Here is a 17,162-nt window from a genome sequence, read left to right on the forward strand (position 1 = left end):
ATCACTGATAGATTGATTTATTGCATTTAAGCAGACATGCTAAATTGACAGCTGGTGGATTGATCAATGAATTGTAAATCCATCATGGAGGGGAGACAAGCTCTAAGTTTCTGCATCAACTTAGATGTTAAGGTGGAAGGCATTATAGACAACTCTGGGCTAGCCAGATGGCTCCTGTACAGAGTATGAAGATTACTGGAGTCTTTAGATTAATATAGGTGGATATGTAGCCATTGTAATAGCGGTGTTTGCTGTTTATTGTTAATTTCAACTGTTTATAAAGCTCTTTTCTGCTCCAGTAATGTTTTTTGGATTCTTTTGATATGGCTTGTAGCAAGGTCACAGCACTCATAATGTATTTTTGTTCTACAATATTATGTTCATGTCTGGTTGCTTTTAAGGTTTCTTATATTTTAATGAAGTTATTAAAATAAAAGTTCTGACATGCATAATTCATGCGTATTCACTAGCTCTTCAAAATTCTGGCTCTAAACTATTTTTGCTGTTGATTTTTAAGTAAAATAACCAAGGAAGTCTTTTAAAATGTGACGGTGATGTTGAAAATAGATTGCTAATTACTGGAAACTGTAGATTAATGTCTATTGTACTATAATTTGACCCCTTGGGATAAATTTACGTTATTTGCTTTGCAGACAGAAAGATGCTGAATTTAATTTTCTATTAATAATGTCTAAATACTGAAATTATCATAGAAATATAATGGGTTGGATTATGGGCCAGCTTCTCTTTTATACCAAGCTGACTTGATTTTGCTGAGTGAAGCACTGAACCAACAAGGAGCCAATTGCAATTCTAGGCTGTGTCTACACGTGCCCCAAACTTCGAAATGGCCATGCAAATGGCCATTTCGAAGTTTACTAATGAAGCGCTGAAATGCATATTCAGCGCTTCATTAGCATGCGGGCGGCAGCGGCGCTTCGAAATTGACGAGCCTTGCCGCCGCGCGGCGCGTCCAGACGGGGCTCCTTTTCGAAAGGACGCCACCTTCTTCGAAGTCCCCTTATTCCCATGAGCTCATGGGAATAAGGGGACTTCGAAGTAGGCGGGGCCCTTTCGAAAAGGAGCCCCGTCTGGACACGCCGCGCGGCGGCAAGGCTCGTCAATTTCGAAGCGCCGCTGCCGCCCGCATGCTAATGAAGCGCTGAATATGCATTTCAGCGCTTCATTAGTAAACTTCGAAATGGCCATTTGCATGGCCATTTCGAAGTTTGGGGCACGTGTAGACACAGCCTAGTATAGACATATGGTACTTTCCTGTTGACCTCACTTACTCCAAGCGAAAGCATGGAGTTCAGGACTTAACTGTCAGACCCAGAGAGATTGATTTTGTGTGTCTTTACCAGATGCACAAAATCAAACTCCAGAAGATCGACCCTAACCATGCTGATCTTCTTGGAGTCTAGATAGACATATCCTCAGAATTTCACAGAAACTGGGGTTCTGCTCCGCCTTTGAACACACAATCTATATCTCTACAGCAGCATTATTCCTGAACAAGCTATTCCAGAACAGCTTTTCCAGAGCAGCTTATTCCAAAAGAGCAGCCTACACACGAAAATGTATTTCAAAATAGTGCTCAGCTATTTCGAAATAGAGCAACTACACACAATAGAGCCTGTTTTGAAATACAGCCATTGGACGCACTGTGGCTTATTTCAAAATAGGATTTATCCCCTGTCTACGCAGCCCCTATTTTGAAATAGCTATTTTGAACTAGGCGCTATTCCTTATACAATGAGGTTTACCAGTTTCACAAGATGCGCATGTAGTTATTTCAAAATAGCAGCAGCTACTTCAAAATAACTTTGCTGTGCAGACCCACCCCAGGTAGCACACTCTTCTGTGGAGCACAGAGTTCACTCGTAACATATGGCTGTGTCCCTGCCTACTCCCACTTTCGCAGTCCTGTCTGCGAAAAGGAAGGATAACAAAAAAGCATTAAAAATGCTTTTAAACTTGACGACAGCAGATTTTTCACTAGTTTCCACAAACCATTAAGAATTTTTTTCCATGTGACACCTACATAATTTCCATCTCCTGGTAATGGCCTACTTTGGTGATAGTAAGTGCTGTGGAACGCGTGGGCAATATTCAGCTGGAGATCATGTTTGATTGTTCATGTTTTTTCACCTTCACGGTGATGCACTACTTTCACTTGTACAAAATTAAAAGCAACTTTTGCTTCCAGAAAGGATGGGGGTGGGGTAGACATCACAAGGGCTGTGGCCGCACTAGCCACTCCTTTTGGAAGGGTTATGGTAATGTGGCACTTTGAAGTATGCTAATGAGGCATTTCCAGGAATATGTAGTGCCTCATTAGCATAATGGCAGCCACGTGTGCTTCAAAACTGCTGGTTTTGAAACGCATGCTGCCCACGTAGCCGGGAGCCTTCTTCCCAGAACAAAACCTCCATATTGATGCACATTACAAAATTCATGTGCTAGGGCTGGGGCAGAGGGTTAGGGTGTGGGATGCGAGGGCACTGGCTAGTAGTGAGGGCTCTGGGGTGGTACCAGGAATGAGGATTTTGGGGTACAGGCTGTCCTGGGGCTGGGGTGGAGAGAGAGGGCTCTCCTGTAGCAGCACCTGGGTGAGTTGGAGAGGTGCTTTCCCACAGCCACATAGCTCCAGGCCAGGTTGGGCCATGGCTGTGGGAAGAGCTCCTCTCCAACAGCCATAGGAGGTCTAAGCCAGGCTGGGTTACAGCTGGGAGAAGGGTGCCTTGGCCACGCCAGGTCCATGGTTGGGTTGGGTTTGGGGCTGGAGCCCTGAATGCCTGTGTGGTGCTTAATAGGCTGCTGCACAGAGGCATGGCCACACAGTTTAAAAGGAACTTAGTTTCTTAGCACCTATTTGCATTTAGTTTCATATAGTGGGGCTAACAGCCACCATGGGCTCTGGGGCAAGGTGAGAGGTGGCATGACTCCTCACCCAGGAAGGGGTGAAGCCAAGGGCAGAAGGGGAGTGGCCTAGGATAGTCAGATCTATTTGCGGAGTACCAAGGGTTCCTCTTCCTGGAGTACCACACCTAGCTGTGCTGCCCACCTTTTTATCTTTCACAATAAGGAAAGAGTCAGAAAAGAGCTGCAAGAATGATCAGGGATCTGGAAACAGGAAATCAAGAAATGACTTGATTGCAGTATATAACCCTCTACCAAGCAGAAGAAACTTATACTAGATAGTTCAATCTCACAGACAAATACCTAAGTATACCTAAAGTCTGGAAGAAGAAGCTAGATAAATTCAGAAAGGCAAAAGTTTCAATAAAGGAATTAATAGGGGAATTAACTATTGGAACTACACACTAGAAAATGGGATGAATTCTCTAAAATTTGAAGGTATACATTAAGCTTCAATATCTTTCTAAAGGTTATGCTCTAGCTCAACCAGAAGTTATTGCATTTGATAAAGAAATTACTGGGGAAAATCTGATATGACATAGAGGCCGCGTCTACACGTGCACGCTACTTCGAAGTAGCGGCGCCAACTTCAAAATAGCGCCCGTCACAGCTCCATGTGTTGGGCGCTATTTTGAAGTTGAAATCGATGTTAGGCGGTGAGATGTCAAAGTCGCTAACCCCATGAGGGGATGGGAATAGCGCCCTACTTCGAAGTTGAACGTCGAAGTAGGGCACGTGTAGACGATCCGCGTCCCTCAACATCGAAATAGTGGGGTTTGCCATGGCGGCCATCAGCTGAGGGGTTGAGAGACGCTCTCTCTCCAGTCCCTGCGGGGCTCTATGGTCACCATGTGCAGCAGCCCTTAGCCCTGGGCTTCTGGCTGCTGCTGCTGCAGCTGGGGATCCATGCTGCATGCACAGGGTCTGCAACCAGTTGTCGGCTCTGTGGATCTTGTGTTGTTTAGTGCAAGTGTGTCTGGGAGGGGCCCTTTAAGGGAGCAGCTTGTTGTTGAGTCCGCCCTGTGACCCTGTCTGCAGCTGTTGCTGGCACCCTTATTTCGATGTGTGCTACTTTGGTGTGTAGACGTTCCCTCGCAGCGCCTATTTCAATGTGGTGCTGCGCAACGTCGATGTTGAACGTCGACGTTGCCAGCCCTGGAGGACGTGTAGACGTTATTCATCGAAATGTTGCTACATCGAAATAAGCTATTTCGATGTAGCATGCACGTGTAGACGTAGCCAGAATGCCAGAGATCAGACTATGTGTTAATATATGATCCTTTTTGTTCTCAGATATTATCAGTCTTCATTATGAATGTTCCCTTGTCTGCTATCTTAAAAATATAAGCATGTCTCTCTTCTTGTTGTGATTCGTAATGTATTACTGATAACACATGATAGATAGGGATTTTCCAGGTAATCTCTCATTGTTATGCTACACTTTATAGGTGCTGGTTGTCTCTAGATGTGGTGATAATGGAAGCATTTGCATCCTCTATTTTCCTGTAAGTAGAAGTTAGGAACTGTGATCCAGGCTGAGTGTCCCTCCCTAATGATATGAGCTGTGGGTATCCAGTGCCTCCCAAAGCACAGAAGGAAAGGGAGATCACCTGATTTCCCTGATTGAACAAAAATGGCTTATAACAGAAGATGGTGGTGACCCAAAACTTGCCGGGGAAAAGAGGGATCAAGCTAGCTAGTGAGGAACCCAGATTTCCTCACTTTTCGACCTTCCATCCTTAAATTTGTCAGATGCCATATTTGAGCAAGATACTGACTTCTGTGTGAATATTTGACTCAACTCCATCTAGTCCTAGCAGATCTGTAGAAAAACACCAAACATACACCTATGAGATTGTTTAATCCATCATCTCCTTTTCAGTTGGAGATCATTCCCAATGGCATGTTCTCCAGTCCCTTCGCCACTATACTGATATCACTAAAGCTTCCTCTTTCTAGAACATGGCCTAATTGCTGTCAGAATCAACTCCATTCCCACTGTGTTTGTATAAACTGAGGAGACATTACAAATAGTTCCTTTAAATATATGGTGAATAAGGAAATTTTTTTAAGATGCCGCATTGTAGAAAATATCAGATTTAACAGCACATATTTTGATTTCTGCGAATGTGTAATTCATACATGTGTAATTCATACATACCATATTTTAGCCACAGTCATAAATGGAGAACAGAGTTGAACTCCACCGTCTTGCTCACAACGTCTGTTTGCAGGCTTCATCATCCCTCAAAGTGTCATAGAATCCTAACCACAGTGTGCCAGCCTGACACTGAGCTCTTTCCAAGGAGGCACAGGGCCATGCTTTTCCAACCCCTTTGGGGCATTCATTGTGCATGGCAGATGGAGGAAGCACCCCCTGTCTTCCCACAAGTACAAGGACTGCAAATGTACCCCTCCCCGCCCGCACACACATTGAAACAGGAGAAACGATATTCCTCCCGCCCTCATGCAGGAGCCAGTTATAATCAAGCCACCCCCCGCAACTCAGTCACCACCCTGTGTAGTGACCTGTTGTAAGTACCAGTATTTACAGTGTCTGAAACATTGCAGAGAAAGGCAGCTCACTCTCAAGCTACGATGGAAAATTAGAAGTAAAATAGAAAGCATAATCAGATTCTTTTTCGTTCTGAAAAATTCTTATTTCTTTCCAAGCATCTGGAAAGGAAGAAATTACAGTGAGGTTACAGTGTCATGTGTTTAATTGTTTAGATCTGTTCTAAGTCCTGGATGCAATACACAATGCACTGGATTTTTTTTAAGTTACAAATGGGCTGTCATGCACAGAGTTATCCAAAGAGCACCAGAGACTGCAAAATTCACTTCAGAATATAACCAAGACTCTTCACCTTCTCCAGAGAAGGGGCAGCTGTGGAAAATCAGTTCCTTTGTGTTACAGGTTAGCAGAGTACTTGCTGCATGCAAACATCCTTACCTGACAAGCCACCCACATCCATCTTCTTCAGATTCTTTGCCTCGAGAATGACAACAGTCAGCTTGCCAGCAGTAGGCACATAACGAAGGGAAAAGCAGATATCACCCAACTTCTCTTGCTATGAAAACAAACAAGGAAATGTGCTATTCTTAGTCAGCTTAATTAAAAAAAACCAAAAACCAAAAACCACAGACTTCAGAAGGCCCACATTGTAGGTTAATTGGATTATATTTCAAACACTTGTTTTAAAATAACATGCAATATTACAGTCTGAGCAAGTGGCTTTAAGTTGTTCAGTTTAAAAAGTAGGAAACCTGAACACTGCTTCAGCAACTCTGCTTTAACCCCTTTGGGCTGTATCCTGTGAGGTGCTGAATGCTCCTCAGTTTGGGTGACTTCAGTGCAAATTGCACAAAGTCAGCACTTCACAAGATCAGGCCTTTGGAGATGCCACATGAGCTGTAACACAATGCAGCAATTACGATGATTGTTCCTCATATTGTGTTTCAGACTCATTTGGTTGGTTAGCACACCTGCAAATAAACATTACATTATTGACAGTGAAACAATAACTGAGGTCATTCTCATCATGTTTTGAGTGGAAGCCATTTTATGAAAAGATGCTTAGAAAACATGACCTATGAGGAAAAGTTGAGAATTTTGGCATGTTTACTTTAAAGGACAGATGGCTGATAGAGGTACACGATAACAGTCTTCAATCTAGGTACGTGTCAAAAGCTATTATAAAGAGACAATGATTACTGTTCTTCCAGTCTACCAACATAGGTGGGGAGGGACTAGGATAGAGGGAGCTAAGCCTCCCAAATCTATAAACTCTATGTACCAATTGCCACCACATGCTCAACTTCAGGAGAAACTTTGATGTGCACCACGTGATGCAGTCACTGGTTCCTCCTAGCACCAAGAGCCAATGACCCATAGTAGGGAGCAGGGGCCTGGCCAGCTCTATGGGACAGGATGGAACTGCTGCCGGCCAGACTGTACAGAGAGCCATTTGAGCCAGGTCTGCAAGCTGTGGGTTCAGTCATGTGGGACATGACAGAACAACTGCTGTTGGGCTGTATGTGGCATTAGGTGAGTTTGTTCTCCAGATCCCAGGATGAGTGCAGGGATCTGCAGGCTCACTCTCCAATCTGAGCCTCATTTTCCCCAATAATTGACCCACACAAACTGGGACCCAGTTCTCCAGGGACAGAAGCAACTGTTGTCAACATAAGTTCTCCTTAATCTGTGTGTGGCTGAACAGATCAGTTTCCATGACCTGTACAATCCTTGGCCTCTCTCTGCTATGAATGTCCATTATTGCCCATGAAACATCTCTTCATATTTTTTGTGTTGAGCTGCAGGGCTTTGGAAAAATAATATATTTGTACCAGGCATGGACACTTGTTCAGCAGGAAAGGAACTGAGACCACCAAATTACTTCTCATAGGTCTCCACACTACTATAGTTGATGCTCTGAAATGCCATAAATGAATTTGGCAGGCCATTGAACAGACCCCTGACTAGGTCTGCTGTGTCATTAGTCACCCATGGCTAAACCACTAGAACCCTGTCTCTGCATTCTGATCCCACATCATTTAGGAGTGCTGGTGGTAAGGGTGCCCTCCCAGAGAGGCAAGGACTATGTCACAGACTCCTTGTCCTCCCAGGAATGGTGGTAGGGGCTTCAGTCCTCTAGGAAGCAGAAAGGAGGATGTGGCAGCAGTGAGGGACATCAGTATGTACACGTAGGCTGGTGAACATGGGGACATTAGGAAAAAATTGCAAGCTATAAGGGTAGCTAAGCACTGGAACACTAGGAAAGCTGTGGAATCCCTGTACATGGAGGTTTGTAAGAACAGGTTAGACATACGTGTCCGTGATGGACTAGTTTCACTTAGTCCTGCCTCAGTACAGGAGACTGGATTAAATGACCTTGGGAGGTCCCTCCCAGCCCTACACTTCTATGATTTCATGCTTGCAAAAGTGTTCTAGCTCCTTCATAGTGTGCCAGATTGGCTATCATGGCAGTTCTGGGAAGGGTCACGTGTTGCCCTCTAAATATCTTGAGTGCCTGGAAGCACTTCATTTTTGCCTTGAGCCTCACAGCATGTTAGGGGGAACCTGCAAGCCAAACCTATTGTGTTTTACTGCTGAATTTTTTCTGTATAGTGATGGCTCTTCAGGGAAGGCTGAATCACTCTCAAAATTGCTTCTCAAGCCTTGCATTAAAAAAGGACAAATACTTTGGAACTTTACCATACAAGAGAGATATAAATAAACAAAAACACTGCTCAGAAATGATCATGGGGCTTATTAGATCTATTATCTCCTCTCATGCATAATGGCACCTCTGGGGAGTTATCTATGTTGCTTTAGTGAACAGCACACCCAGGTTACATTAAACATTTCAATTAAGCATTCCAGACGTCACTGCTTCTCTTTCAAAAGATGGCACTCCTTTTCCACATAATCTAATTGCTCAATTAATTTTGAGAGCAAAGAACTATTTTTCAGGAAATCTTTCCATCCTCCCAATGTATCTTTGCAGTACAATACAAGTCTATTTATCTGACAGATTCTATTGTTTTGTCCAAATTGGCCAATTTTAAAAGTGCAGCTGGTCCCCAACTTGGAATACAGTGACGATATTGCAGCTGCCAGCTTTGAAGAAACTAAGCAGGCAAATAAGAATCTCAGCTGAGAAAGAGAAGGAACATCACTAATACACATACATGCACGTGCATGCGCGCACGTGCACACACACACACATCTTTAGACAGATCCGTAAGTGTGTTTGGAATACTATGGACATGCAAAAGAGAGTGTTTCTGTCCTAAGGAACCTACAATGTAAAGCCACATGCACAGACTCCTGTACAAAGTCCTACCACAGTCAAGGACTGGGCCTAAACTAGACACAACATAGGTAAAGATGTCAGCAGATGGTGAGAAAGATACTTAGGGAAAGTAAATGGAAGCATAAAAAAGTAACAATAATATTTATTTCTATTATTCTATTATTAATGACACATGGCTGTATTTTAATTGTGTGTTAACTTGGGGAGGTTTAATTTTTGCTTTCCTAAGTAGCATACACTACTTTGGTGAACAGAAGTGGAACGAATTCAGCCATGCTGAATCCTTCAGTAGGCCAATCCTACTTTAAGATTTAAATGGTTTAACTTCAGCAGGGCTCCTCAGTCAGAGAGACCTCCATATATGGCTCTCAGTACAGAATGGTATCTGTCAGGGCTCTGTCTAGGCCCTGACACTCGTTAATCTACAAGCCATGAATATACCAGGTATCATTGCCTTCAGCATGTAAGCCTTCATACTGTTCACTGCACCCTAACCTAAGATCTTGCACAATGGCGGATTATTTCCAGTTCTGGAAACTGAGGCCTAACCTGAAAACAACCCCCACCATGGTAACTGCTTTCCATATAAACAATAAAATGGCTGATACCAAACAATGTGTAGTTCTACGGTGAGAGTGTCAACCACAACACTAACCCAAAATATCTTGGTGTTATGAGGGCCCGGAGTTTGAACTATCCGCAACCCCTCAGGAGTACCTGGGCATGTAAAGGTCAGGTCTTGTGTTGTATTTATCAGAAAATTGCCTGGAACAGTAGGGGGCTTCAGTCCATGGACCTTATGGACTGCAGCTATGTTGGTGGATTCTGCAGCAAAATATTATGAACCAGTGTGGTCTCACCGCAGTCATGCTAAACCCCTTGATGCTGAACTCATTAACACTATACGCATAGTGTCACGGATCCTCAAATTGACTACAGTCAGCTAGTTCCTGGTCCTATCATGCATCCAGCCAATGAGAAGAGCTTGATGCATTATGAACAGAAGAACCTGCTAAAGATAAGATTTAAATCCCTCAATCCTCTGTGGAGCAGCATCAAGACCCTTATATTCAGCTTTGATGCTGAGATTCAATGGAGAGTCATATGGAGCAAACAAACGGCTTGCTGTTGACCCTGCCAAGGAACCACTGGGTTTTGATTCATGTCAGAAAGATGGGTGCAGATTGAATTGGATCAGAAACTCTCATCAGAAATGTGGACAAACTCTCTTTAAATAGAAAATGAGGCACACCTGCATATGACTGTTGTCAGTAAGCACAAATGATGGAGTACATCATATATGAGTGTCCCCTTCATTTTTTGCCAGGGGCCTCAAGGATATTCACCAGCTCACTGCTGCAGCAATTTGCTGGCTATCAAATACTGGTACAAATCTGTAGTTGTTACTACCTACCTGAAGCCATACAAAAGAAGAAAGAAGAATGCAGAATCAGGACTTTAAGTAGCAAAAATATTTTAGTATCTTTCAGCCAGGATTGCTTTTTCAGTTTTGATTATTCTAAAATTTAGTACATAACCCAAGACAGAGTTCCCCTTATGACAAGAAATATTATTTTACCCCAGTTTAGGAGATTTCAATCCTTAATATTCACACACTTCAATTCTGTTACAATTCTATAATGCTTTTAATTTTTAAAAAGCCTCAGGCTCCCATATGTCAAGACATAACATTAGGCTTTACCAGACTTTTTCATCGGATGGACAACATCTTAAAAGATTTCTGTCTTATATGGACTTCCTCTCTTCTTATTCACACTTGTAAGATTTCTGTGGCACTTACTAAAATTGTTTCCAAGAAGGAGGGGGAAGCATGTAGGAAACAAGGAGGAGGAGACAGTACTATGTGAACAGCTGGCTCACAGACCACCAAAAAGCTTTACATGGACCACAGTTTGGGAAACTGCACTCAAACATGGGCCCATCACAATGAAAAACCTGAGAAAACAGCTTAGGTATTTCTTTAAAAAGCTCATACCGTATCATTTAGTACATAATTTTTCATTCAAATTTGGGCTAGTCCATTCCATGAATGTTTCCTACACTTCAAAGGAATTGCCTCTGGGGTAAATTATTGCATCCAATTTTACATTTCTAATGTTTACTGTAATTTATCTGATAACTTTTTGAAATATTCAGCAGCAAAAATATGAGTGGCAACACTGCGGTGAAGCAATAAAAAGCCATCAGTAGAGGTGTGGTTCTTGAGAGATAATTGCAAACCCCCATGGGGCTACAGGGCACAGATGAGTGCCTCTAGTGGGGTGATTATCTCATGCAGGTGCTTCATTGTCATTTTGAATTTCCTTCAGCTTTACATATAAATAATTCATTTAAATAAGTTACTTTGATCATTGGATGGAAACTTCCAGCTATAACATTAGAAATGTCCAACTGTTTGCAGACATTTAACCTGGTCTCTTAGAATGTCCAAAGGCTGATTAGAAGTGTCCTTCCATCTAAGCACCTGGATAACTTATTATTTTTAACTGAGCAGAACAAAAATAAATTCATAATTTTAACGGACAGCACAGGCACTATTTTTGCTGCTTTACAAAAGGCCATATTAAGACCTATTGAGATAGAAGCTGCCTTGTAGAGAAACCTCTGAGTGGCTCATGATTTTCTGATTCTCCTCAATTCTTCACTTGTGTCTGGGTAAAATAGTTTCCTAATGAGGTATTGAAAAAAATTGCTGTATACAAAGATTACTGTCACTCATGGTGCTTAATCTCTAGGAATAGAGCCCCTCTCTAACATATAAGATTCTTCATACTTTCTATAGAATGATACAAAAAAGTTGACGTTTCAAAAAACAAGAAAAAAAAGATTCCCAAAACAATACTGTGCCTCATCATCCTGTCTGCTGTGTAGTATGCAGAGCTGAGGGGAGCAGGTGTTCCCCAAACTATCACAAAAAGAAACATTTAGAGGGACTGTAATGTGGTTTTCAAAAGTTACAGTTGGAAATTGTGGGGTTTGGCGATAAGATTATATATTAGATTTGAAGGAAGGGGAGAGTAAAGGATTCCTTTATGTATCGTTATCCCCTGGCAACCCAACAACAGTTCCCAGCAGAATTAATGTTGCTCTCAGTAACATTTATAAGAACAGTAATATTAGGCCAGACAAAAGGTCCATCAAGTGCAATATTCTGTCTTCTGATGGTGGCCAATTCCAGATGTTTCAGGGGGAATAAACAGAACAGGTAACCATCAAATCATCAACCATCAACCATCAAATGATCAACCATCAACCATTCTCTGGCAAACAGAGACTATGGACACCACGCCTACCCATCCTAGTTAATAGCCATTGATGGACCTAACCTCCACAAACTTCTCTTCATACATAGTTCATAGTTCTTCTATGAACCCTGGTTTAGTCTTGGCCATCACAACATACTCTGGTAAGGAGTTTCACAGGTTGACTGTGCATTATGTGAAAAATATTCTTTTATTTATGCCAATCACACCTTCTAAAGCTCTCTAGGCAAAGTGGGGATGGCACAGGGATGGATTAGGGAGGATGAAGACCCACAGAGGGGCTGTCTCTCAACCACAGCAAGTTCTGTGAGGTTGGACCACATGCTTCAAATTACTGGAAAGCCATCCTCACTTCCTCTGTCCTCTCATATTTACTAATCTCTATTTTTGAGCAGGCGGTAGGTAAGAAATTTTGCATCTTGAATCACACAGACTTTCTTTATTAAGTTTTCCCATGGGATTTTTGCAAAGGGGAATAATGGACTCTCAATGCCAAAGACATCTCTGTTTCTCTCACGCACACTGAAATCTGAAAATGTGCACTGTCTACTCATAATGGGAAGAGTTCAGAATAGGATGTCAGTAATAGCATGACATCTTCTTGGATTTGTCAGTCAGTGGAATGCTTAGAGCTTTACACAAGCAACACTGTGTGTGTGTATTAATTTTCTTTTCAAAAGAAACTCAATCACATCAATAGCAACTGTGTTGGCAAAACTGAACTGAAAGACAAAAAGTCACCTGCAGGTAATTAGTATTCACATGACAGATGAGCAAGTGTTCAAACGTGGCTTAATAACATCATACTTGCATACATCATATTTGCATAAGGGCATATTCTCTCATCCTCATTCACAATGAATAGTATCTTGCTCACGGGCTCATGAAGTGCTTCTGGGGAAAGGTATTATTCAGTGAGACTGTTAGCAAAAATTCCTGAAGCCTTTTCAAAAAGCTGATTATGGCAATACTTATTTGCAGACTTTTGAAACATAGATCATATACATTTAGGGGCTTAAATGACACAGTCACCTGTCAGGGATGGTCTAGATAATACTTAGTCCTGCCACAAATGCTGGGGACTGGACTAGATTACTTCTTGAGGTCCTTTCCAGTCCTCTGAAATTACTAGTCTGGCAAGCAGAACTATTCCTTTGCAGTGCTTACATTATTTTGCTTCTGTATTATCAATAAAACTTCTGCCACAACCATTTCAGCTGGGAGGGTAGATTTGAATGGGAAGCTGAAACGATTGCATGAATCAGGAGAATTTATTGAAACTACTAAAAGATCTATACCAGCTATGGATCCTCAGTGAACAAATGGCAATTAGGGTTAAAGGTGTAAGTAAAGGACCAAATTAAAAGATGCTGAAGATGCAGGTGTAAATTTCAAATCTGTGTAACAGAAAGAGTAAAATTGCCATTCTAGTGTAAGTTGCATGCTGAGCAAGTGGGTAGAGATCTCGGTGTAGAAATAGATCAGGGTATGAAATGAGGAGAAGCTGCTTCACCTTGTACATTCCAGCTGGTTGCTTTTCCTAATAGAATCCGACTCTTCTTATTCCTTTGTCATGTAGCTGTCTCACACCTACTGACTTGTTACTTACATTGCCCATAGGTTAGCAAGAGCAGAGGGTGGAAGGATCTTTCACAGAGACGGAAGACAGAGGTGTGGTAGTAGAAGGATAGAAACAGGACTACTTGTTTTCAAATCTTACTGCACTAATTTATATCACTGGTTACTATCACCTGGTTTTATGGCCTCTCATCACAATAACACAAGCAAAAAATATGTAGAGAATTAATATATTCATATTTTGCTAAATGGCCTAATAATGTAATGCTCTCCAGTGTATTGGCAAATCAGAGTTGAAGGCAAGTTAGGCAACAACTTGGGCCAAACATTTTGATCACAATATTTATGAGTCATTCTCTTCCTTTTAGTACTCTTCATTACTTTTAACTGTTTATAGAAAGCACTTCTACTGATGCTTTTTTTAAAAAAAGCAGCAGAAATAGGAACAAACACTGTTATTAGGAGCTGGAAATAGCACTCCATGGTCATCAGTTTAAAAGCTATTACAATCAGCTGCCTCTTGTGGAATGAGAACAAGCTGTGGCTCAAGGCACTTGAAATCAGAGATTAGCAGGAATATGCACTTCCATTTCAAAACAAGGGCCACGCTAGCAAATATCTTGCATTCCTAATTAAATAGGGGGAAAATGTGATTTCTGAATAAAGGAGAAGGGGGAAACTGAACTAAAACAAACACCCCAGAAGCAGGAAGGAATGGCATGTTGTAACTGTTTGCTTACCCCACAAATGCTTGCAGCTGGCTGTTATGCTCTAATGATTGCATCTCATTCCGTTTTGCCACTTGGCTTCTTCTCAGTCCCTGCCTGATCATATTTTCAAATGTCACTCACGTTTATGCAGGCCAATGCACAAAACAAAATTAATTTAACTCAGAGTGGCACATTAATATTATTACTTTTGGCACCATGGAAAACTTATTAACTATGGCATGTCAGCAGGCTCTTCTCTGAGTGAATAGTCTTAGTACAACACTGAGAGGAAATGTAATACATTTGAAGGATTTTTTTTTATTGCCAGATATGGTGAGAAGTCAAATAGCAAAGCTTATCCATAATTATCGTAAAATTATGTGTCTATTGTAGCCATTCTAAAGATAATCTGTCCTATTCTGAGAGGACACAGGAGCCCACAGGGTACAGTGTTCTCATTTGATTTAAAAACATTTTTCATATTAAGTATGTGCACATTAGCATTTAGTTAACGCAGTTCCTACTACCAAGCTATTGTCTTGGACTCTGAAAGTGATTGGAATAGAGGTTTGAGACTGTAGGTTGACATTATACTACATATTAGAAAATGTACAAGGTCAGAAGCCATCAGAGGACTGTAATTGAAATTTTGGGATTCTAAAAGCTTTACAATATATGTGAGTAAAACTTTATTTTATATGCACAAATTAGTTCCTCATTACAGTACAATATTCACTTTATTCATTTCATGTATTTCAGTAGTACCTAGACATCTCAGTCAGGACCTCTACCCCACTGCGCTAGAAGCTGAGCAAGCATGTTGCATACTTAAGATTTCCTCATACAATAACCATACCATGTTGATTAAGAACAAAAGCAAACAGATTAAACAATCCACTGGATGGCGTGAAAGGGAGAGTGGATGGGGTGACAATTATCTATAACTGCTGGTAAATTCTGCAAAATTTTCCAGCAGCTCCAGCCCTTCCTCTTGCTGTAAAGATTTCCCAAAAAGACTATCAAGAAGTTTCAAAATCCACAAAGCCTCCAGCCTCAGTATGTCTTTAAAATGCAATGCCACAGCTGTGTCTCCTTCCAGCATAACAGTCCTCCCTAGCTGCACACAAGAAAGCTCTGGTCCAATGTTCCATGTTTAAAAGAACAGCATCTGCAACAAAGATGGGTTGAGAGTCTGGTAACTGAAGGGGTACCTCCAGCAGGGGCAGAACACGGGTCCCAAAGTCCTTTTAAATTCAAGAGGTGGCAGCTAGAGAGACAGAAGTTGGTCAAGAAATTTCAAGAGGATGAAATGCAAGAAAGCAGTATCAAAGAAAATGGTGTCAATAGAAAAGAAAGAACATGAAAAAGAGCATACAGGAAACCATGGAACTTTCAGTACCCCTGGAGCTAAGATAGTGTCAGACACTCTGAAAAGGAGCAGTACTGCTGGGACTGAGGAAAGGGAATGGCACCTCAAACGAATAAACAATTATTGATTTAGTCACAGCTCTCACAGATCATTTTTTAAAAGTTAAAAATACTGCACAAGTTATACACATACTTCATCTAGGGCAGGGATGGGCAATAAGGTCTGATGGGGGATCACTACAAGATTTTGGTAAGTGGATCAGGGCTGCACATTGTCATAGAGGGACTGCAGGGTCTGGAAAAGGTTGGGTGCAAAAGGGAGCTTGAGGTAGGGGACTAGGATGCAGGAGGCAAGAGGAGTCTGAGAGGGAGCTTGGATGAAGGAGGGGGTTGTGACCTGGGGCAGGGGCTTGGGAGGCAGGGTCTGGGAGAGGCTATGAGTGCAGGAGAGGATTCTGGCCCAGGGAAAGGGTGTAGAAGAGGGTGCAGTGTCTGTGAGGGAGTTGTGACCTGCGGGTAGAGGGGTGTTGAGGATTTAGATGGTGACCTGGGGCAGGGAGTGGAGGGGAGGGAAAGAGGGACTGGGGTACCACTTTCAGGCTCTGGCTGGGAGACACTTATCTAGGTGGCTTCCACTCAGTGGCCCTCTGAGGAAGGCTTCTTGCTTGCTCAGCCCCAGATTGGTCAAGCCTGTCCCATGGGGCTCTCTGCTCCAGATGCCAAGGGGGATGGGGATGCTTCACGTGCTGCTCCTGACCCCAAGCAAAATCTCTGAGCTTCTACTAGCCAGAAATCAGAAACTGGTGGGAGCGGAGAGATTTTTGCTGGGTGTGGCGAGCAGGAATAATGTACAAGCCTCCTCCTGCATCTTGGGATCCAGAGCAGAGGGCTACATAGATTAGGAAACTGCTGCATGCTGATTTAAGCAGCTTCCTGCTGTGTGCCTGTGGGTCCCAATAGGGTGGTGCATGGGCTAGATCTGGTGGCTTGGCAGCCCAGATATGACCCATGGGCCGTATCTAGCCCACTCCCAATTTAAAGTCTTATTTGTACTGTATGAAGTCCAATAAAGATATTTGAGCAACTGTATCTCCACATGACTCCCAAGGCATATCAAGACTACATAGTTTTTCTCTCTTCTGAAGTTCCTTCTGAGCTGGAGATGGAGTCTCCAGTCCCTGGTCCAATCTATGGCTGTTCTGCAGCTTGGTGCAAGGCAGAATGCTATTAACATGGCTAACACCTTGATCGTTCTGTCTATTCTTTTTCACAGCTACACTTTTGTTAGGCAATTTATTTAAAGGAATAGCTATTTTGATAGGATTAGCTCTGAAGGTTGGACACTATCCCACATATATTTATAAAAATGGACACTTAAGTGCATAAAATTAATCCTAAGTAATTCACAATTACATTATGACTTGCTGCTGCTCAAAAAATGTATTTTCCCAATATATTCTTCCTCTGTTTTGTTTCAGCTTTGT

At 42.2% G+C, this 17,162-nt stretch overlaps 1 protein-coding gene across 2 annotated transcripts in view; it reads right to left on the minus strand.

The window, feature by feature from the left end:
* The window catches only part of SYT1 (synaptotagmin 1), a 178,661-nt gene that overhangs the window by 73,807 nt on the left and 87,692 nt on the right, over window positions 1-17,162 (minus strand). For both annotated transcript variants that reach the window (XM_074984015.1, XM_074984014.1), the window contains exon 6: window positions 5,876-5,993. In XM_074984015.1, coding sequence (XP_074840116.1) covers window positions 5,876-5,993 — 118 coding nt within the window. The remainder of the gene's footprint in view (window positions 1-5,875; window positions 5,994-17,162) is intronic.

This window comes from Carettochelys insculpta, chromosome 1, assembly GCF_033958435.1.
Source record: "Carettochelys insculpta isolate YL-2023 chromosome 1, ASM3395843v1, whole genome shotgun sequence".
In the NCBI taxonomy this organism is placed as follows: Eukaryota; Metazoa; Chordata; order Testudines; family Carettochelyidae; genus Carettochelys; species Carettochelys insculpta.